Source organism: Morone saxatilis, unplaced genomic scaffold, assembly GCF_004916995.1.
Source record: "Morone saxatilis isolate NCDOM2014 unplaced genomic scaffold, NCSU_SB_2.0 Contig14, whole genome shotgun sequence".
Lineage (NCBI taxonomy): Eukaryota > Metazoa > Chordata > Actinopteri > Moronidae > Morone > Morone saxatilis.
The window spans coordinates 3,605,350-3,611,261 of record NW_023339696.1 but is presented as its reverse complement, the minus strand read 5'-3'; the positions used below and the strand labels follow the sequence as shown (position 1 = coordinate 3,611,261).

At 40.0% G+C, this 5,912-nt stretch overlaps 1 protein-coding gene across 1 annotated transcript in view; it reads left to right on the top strand.

Annotated features, from left to right (window-relative positions):
- Positions 1-579, top strand: part of hoxb7a (homeobox B7a) — a 12,044-nt gene extending 11,465 nt beyond the window's left edge. The window contains exon 3 of the mRNA XM_035654826.1: positions 26-579. Coding sequence (XP_035510719.1) covers positions 26-110 — 85 coding nt within the window. The 3' untranslated portion in view covers positions 111-579. The remainder of the gene's footprint in view (positions 1-25) is intronic.
- Positions 580-5,912: the final 5,333 nt, after the last annotated feature.

Genomic DNA, 5,912 nt, shown 5'->3' with positions numbered 1-5,912 from the left:
GGATGAAATGGAAGAAGGAGAACAGGGTTGCCGGGAGCGGCTCCCCAACTGCAGCTTTACCGACCGCTGAAGGAGAAGAGGAGGATGATGATGATGATGAGGAGGAGTAATAATAATGACTCTAACGGACACAAACAGGTGATTTTTGAGCTCTTAAGTAAAGTGACCTTTGCTCTGCAGTCAGTTATATTATATTATATTATATTATATTATATTATATAAGCATCATCTCTAGATAATACAAGGTGGTAAAACAACATCCACATTTAGAACATAACCAGGATGTTTTTTTGCTCCTCCTGTCTCTTAGTCCTGTCCTAAAAGTGCAGAAATGACCGCAGGGACAAGAAAACCTTGTGTTCTATTGAGGGCTGGACATTTATATAGACTCATTGATGTTATATCTGCAGCAGAAAGGGAGATGCACTCACTGAAACAGCAGCACCAGTGATTTCTGTGAATACAAAAAGGTTATTGGTAGTGTTCATTATACCTACTGTGCAAGGTAAGCCACACAGGGGTGAAATAGATTGTTAGCTTTGTGTTATGCTATTAGAATATTAGACGCTATGAGGTTATTAGGCTNNGAGTCCAAATCCCCCCTCCTCAGAACCCCACCCACTTAACAATTTTCTTTTCCTCTGGCCACCAACCAAACTGTGCACAATTTAGGAAAAAAATCGCAACATTTTATACATTATAGTTAGAATATCTGTTACTTTAATCTCCCTTATGGTCTAAATGTTTTATTCTTCTTCTCTACAGCCATGTATTTCTTGTGAAAAATGCTTCTTTTTTTGCCTAAGAACATGTAGTTTATTTGGTCAAGTTGCTTTAAAAGAGCCAAAATGTTTAATATTACTGTATGACCTTGGTGCCATCAATGCTATCTACACAGCCCAGACTAGCACCAGTTTGCAATTGTGTTTTGAAAAGGAATATGGGTTTAATTATATTTCAATTATAAAGCTGCTGACACAAAGACACACATGGTACATAAAGTACACATAGTTAAATGCTGAGATACTTATAATTCATTTCAAACTTACAGAAGTATTTGATGGTGCAACCAGATAAAAGCTGCTCTATTAAACAACAGTAAGGTGATTTTTCATTCTATTGCTGACTTTAAAAAACATTTTTGCTGTTCACATGAAATTAAAAGGGATATTTGAAAGCCGGCCAATGAGACCCTGTCTGTATGAGTGTGAGCTATCTTCTGGAGTTCAGTTATCTCCTGGATTATATGCTTTAAAACTAATTATAGGCTTGATTATGTGTTATTGTGTCGTAAATGCACCAGTGTTTTCATGTTGTATGAGCTATATAAAATGCACTTTTTTTTCTTGTATGTAAATAATAAAAAAGTTAACCGCAATAAGCTTGTTGCCATGTCTCCTGTTTCATTAGTAAATATTGGCTAGCAACTGTTTAAGAGTTTCACATATTTGTGGTTCTGCTGGAAGATAAAATGAAAATAATAAGACTACAGCCACTATTGTTCTGTCAGTAATAATATATAAATATATAATAATAAAGACAGTTTAGGACAATAACAAGTAATCATTAAAGCTTTAAGATGATAACGTCAGCACTAGAGAATGTGTCTGCAGAAATGTGTGCTTCAGCAGCACTCCTATCATGCAGTCATACTCCAGTTTGGATTTAGTTGCCATTATTCTGCCTTTGTAGGAATGAGCAGGAACAAGTCTGGGATCATTATCAAGTAGTTCCCCAAGATGAGGTACAGAGTCCATCCAGGACAGGCCCAGCAGATGGAGGATGTCTTCAGTTTTCATATTACTTTTAGCTCTCCCGAAGTCATTTAACAGAAGATATATCAGATGTGAAAATCCAAATGTAAGTTCAATTTGGGAACAATGTTGGATTTTCACATGTGAAAATACCTGATGTACAAAGACATTCAGACCACATTTGAGCATATTGAGTTTTACATGAAAACTGTCTTTGTGTTGAAGCTTCTTTGTGTGTGTGTGTGTGTGTACATTTCCACATGTGGACATTGGCAGTGCAGCTTTAACTTCAGCTATTTACGTTCACAAATGAAAAACGTTTACATTTGTTCATCAGTTGAAATACTCTCCCATAAGAGAGAGTATTGCAGCAAAAAATCCATTATACCACACGCACACACACACACTAGTTATTAAGTTCCAACCGTCCTTTATAGGTTTTTCACTTTGACTTGAGAGCGTAATCATGACTTGCACACATTATAAAGCACAGTAATGAGTGCCAATGCTCTCTTAAAATACCCTCACCTTGTTTACAGGTTTAAATGTATTAATGGGCTTTCACTCCCCACTGTTACAGCTATTAGCTCAATAGCGTTCAGCGTTTCAGCATTTACACTTTGCCTCTTTATTTAGCAGTAATGCAACCAGCGCTTGAGCTCCCATCATCCCCCTAAAAAAACCCCACACAATAAATATAAAATATTATAATACGGAGGTATTTATGAACAAGATGACGTCTGTGAGTTTTGCTTTAAAGCGTCCGACAGCTTGTTCAAAATGTGCGTCGCACGGTGGCTACATCTTTAACACTGACAGATGAACATGAATGTACCATTCCTGGCAATATTGATACTTATAACCAATTCTTTTTTTATAAAAGGCAGCGCCATCCGCTGATGAAGAGCATGCGATGCGGTTGAAAGCACACACAAAAATACTGTAAGTGGAGCCTAAGTTAATCAGAGATTTCTTTGTTGGAATTGTGAGTTTTTTGTGTTTTTTTCTGAAAGTGACTGAAGCCCTTCTGCACATCGGTCTCGCTGTGAAATGGTCTTATACAGTGAATAAACATAAAAATGCTGTGTTTTGGCTGTAGTGTCTGCACATGTTCCACAAATTGAATTTGACAGCACGACACATCACTACATTCTTGTAAAAACAAATGGTACCGAAAAGCTCGTAGGAATTTTGTTCTGTAGTTCCATATTGGAGACAAAACATATTCTCTCTATATATAAAATACGTGATGTCATAACCATGCGCAAATATTTGATGCATATATGTTATAGAACTGAGTCAAATTTAAAAGGAAAAGATAGAATAATATACTATACATGTTAATATGGAATTTTCCTTTGTTTTTTTTAAATAAAGGTGACCATGATGTTTCATCTGTCTTATTTTGAAGGGAATTTTCGTTCTTTACATTCATTATCTTTGAAGATTTCTTAATGTCTGTGTTGTTTAAGACAAGATCAAGAGATTGATTTTTAAACTGTACTCCCTCCAGACAGCTCCCTGCAAACGCTGCCGAGCAGCTAGCACTCCCCCCACCTTTTACCTGTTCACTCTGCAGCTATTGTGTCAAAAACATCCAGGTTGGCTCCATTCAAGCTGTACAAGTTTCACCAAATCCGAACGAAATTTCTATTAAATCTAGCAGCTTCTCGAAGTCTTCGGCTGTCTGCAGAGACCTAAAAGAGCAGATGAACTGGTGGAGGGCGATGGTGTGTGTTGGGGGATGTTATAACAGGTCCTAATGTCTTTATTGCGTCCATGAAAAGGCCGGAAACCCCAATAAAAGCAACAAACACACAAAGAAAGCAACAGAACGTAGATCGAGCGGCCTGTTTGTGCCTCCTGCTCCGTGCTGCTTTATTTTCTGTTAATCTTTAACCCGGGATATTTGCATAGAGGAAGCGGTGGATCCTGCGTCTCCTGCCAGCCAGACACCGTGCAGTTTGGAAAGGTCACACGTGGGTCACTGGAGGTTTAAAATCAAGTTTTTAGGATTTCGAAAGGATACGAAGTAAATCTGTGCTGGAAACTGATTTTTCTAGGACCATCCAGGCGTTAGCTTATCAATGGAGTGTCCTTTATTAAGTCTTGTTGATAGCAGTTTGGATCGACTATTTACGCAGACACTAATCCTGGCTTTATTCATAAATGTCCCACTGTAGACTGGAGGCTTTATCATACAGATAGAAGAAGTCGGTAATGAACAAAGTCTGAGCAAAGCAGATAAAACATGAAACAGCTGACCAGGTATATTGAGCTGCGGGGATGAACTCGGATGTTGTGGTTGTTTAAATGTGGCCACACTATCATTTTACTGAGGCCTATTGGATTCGTTTTGGTATGCATGAGTTTCGGAAAATGGAGTTCTGAAAATATCACATGGGACAAATTCTGTGTGCTGTCTTACTGGAGCAGAAACTCGAACTGTCTGTGTCATACTGCTGCAAAGGAGGCGGCTCTAGCTTATTTAAGATTCAGGATGCGTTGGATTTGAGCTCAGGTCCCTGCGTGGGAGGACAGGAACTTAAAATCAAGTAGATGCATTTAAACATTTGCATCAAGCAGAGGAACCCAATTCCCTATCCAAACATTGCAGTTAAAAGTCAGCTTCCGGTCTTTCAGGTGTGTTTTCACATCTCTCCTTTGATGGGAAGTCCTCATCTAACCGCTATGAACTGTTGTAAAGCAACATTTTGTGTAAAAGAAAAAAAAAATCCCTGCGGTGTGTGAGCAGCTTCTCTGAGCATCCTGCGGCTCCGGGCCTGCAGGCCGTTAAAATGGTGACGCGTTGCCGCATTGCGAAACCGCTTTTACGCACGGCTTTTTCAGGCCCCGCAGCACCACTCAGGTGATGTTGTTGTTGTGCCTGCAGATCGCCATCGAGACAAATTTCACCTTAAAACAGTGTCCCCCACCTATAGCTTATTAGACACAAACAAGACGCCTCTGTGTTCACCCTGGAGCCTGAAATTCATTTATTAAAATAGCGCGTCTTACCATCTAGGTGGTTGGTGATAGTGAGAATTTACAGTTTCCATCCATGTAACTGAGATTTTCAGGCCACCGTTAGTGCAGCCACCCAGAGAACCAGAGCTGGTTCCGTTCAGAGACACCTTTATCCCGGATCTGCATCTGTTGGCCTGGCCATTCTATGAGACACTGCGGAGGTTTACTCACTCCAGACACTGTCCCTCTGACAAAAACACTGAATATTGGTGGTGTAAATCTTTCAGAAAATGCACTCTTCTGGACACTTTACATGGAAACATTTTTACATTCCAACAATGGACTGTAAATACATACATATAAATATGATTCACATATAATGAATATAGTGTATAGTATAGTATAATGAATATTCTTTATTCTGCGTTAGCCCTGCCAAATTGTGACACCATGTATAATACAGTGCTGTCTTTTTAATCGTGTATGAGTAGTTTTTTTATTATATATTTTTTTATCATTTTGTGTTTAAATGTTAATAAAAATACATTTAATAGCAGATTTCCAAGCTGGAACAAATCTCTGCCGAGGTGTAAGTGCCACATCAGCAAGTGAATAAAGCAGCCTATTGTTAGCACAGCTTAAGAAACACAGCACAGACACGGTTAAAAGGGAAATCCAAACGCAGAATGCTCCATTTCTTTCTTTTCTGTGTTTTGTGAGCTGCTAGCTTCTTGTTTTTTAAGAAGGGCAGAAGAAGAAAATGGCGGCGCAGAGAGTGAGAGAAAGAGAAGGAGCAGCTCCCCACTAACAGCTCTCCATGAAGAAATGCAATAAATTCCTTGTTGTTTTATGAAAATTTACAACTTTGAGATACAAGTTTATGAGTGGCCGCGCGCGGGGATTGGCCGACGGGCTGGTCATGTGGACGCGCTTAACGTGAACATGAACTTTTTATGATTTCCCAAGTGGCTATATTGCGGCTGCACTCCGCTCCGGCCCGAACAGCCGCCTCTCCTCGAGCTCGCTCTGCCCGGGGCTCGCAGCAGCGCCGCGCGGAGCCGGGCAACCGCGAGGAGATGAACGCCCGGCTGTAATTAAACGGACTAGTTAATGAGAATACTAGTTGTGAGCGTGGAAACCGGCACGAGGAGACGTTGACAACAACCCGCCCCCCTCCCTGCCTCCCTCCCT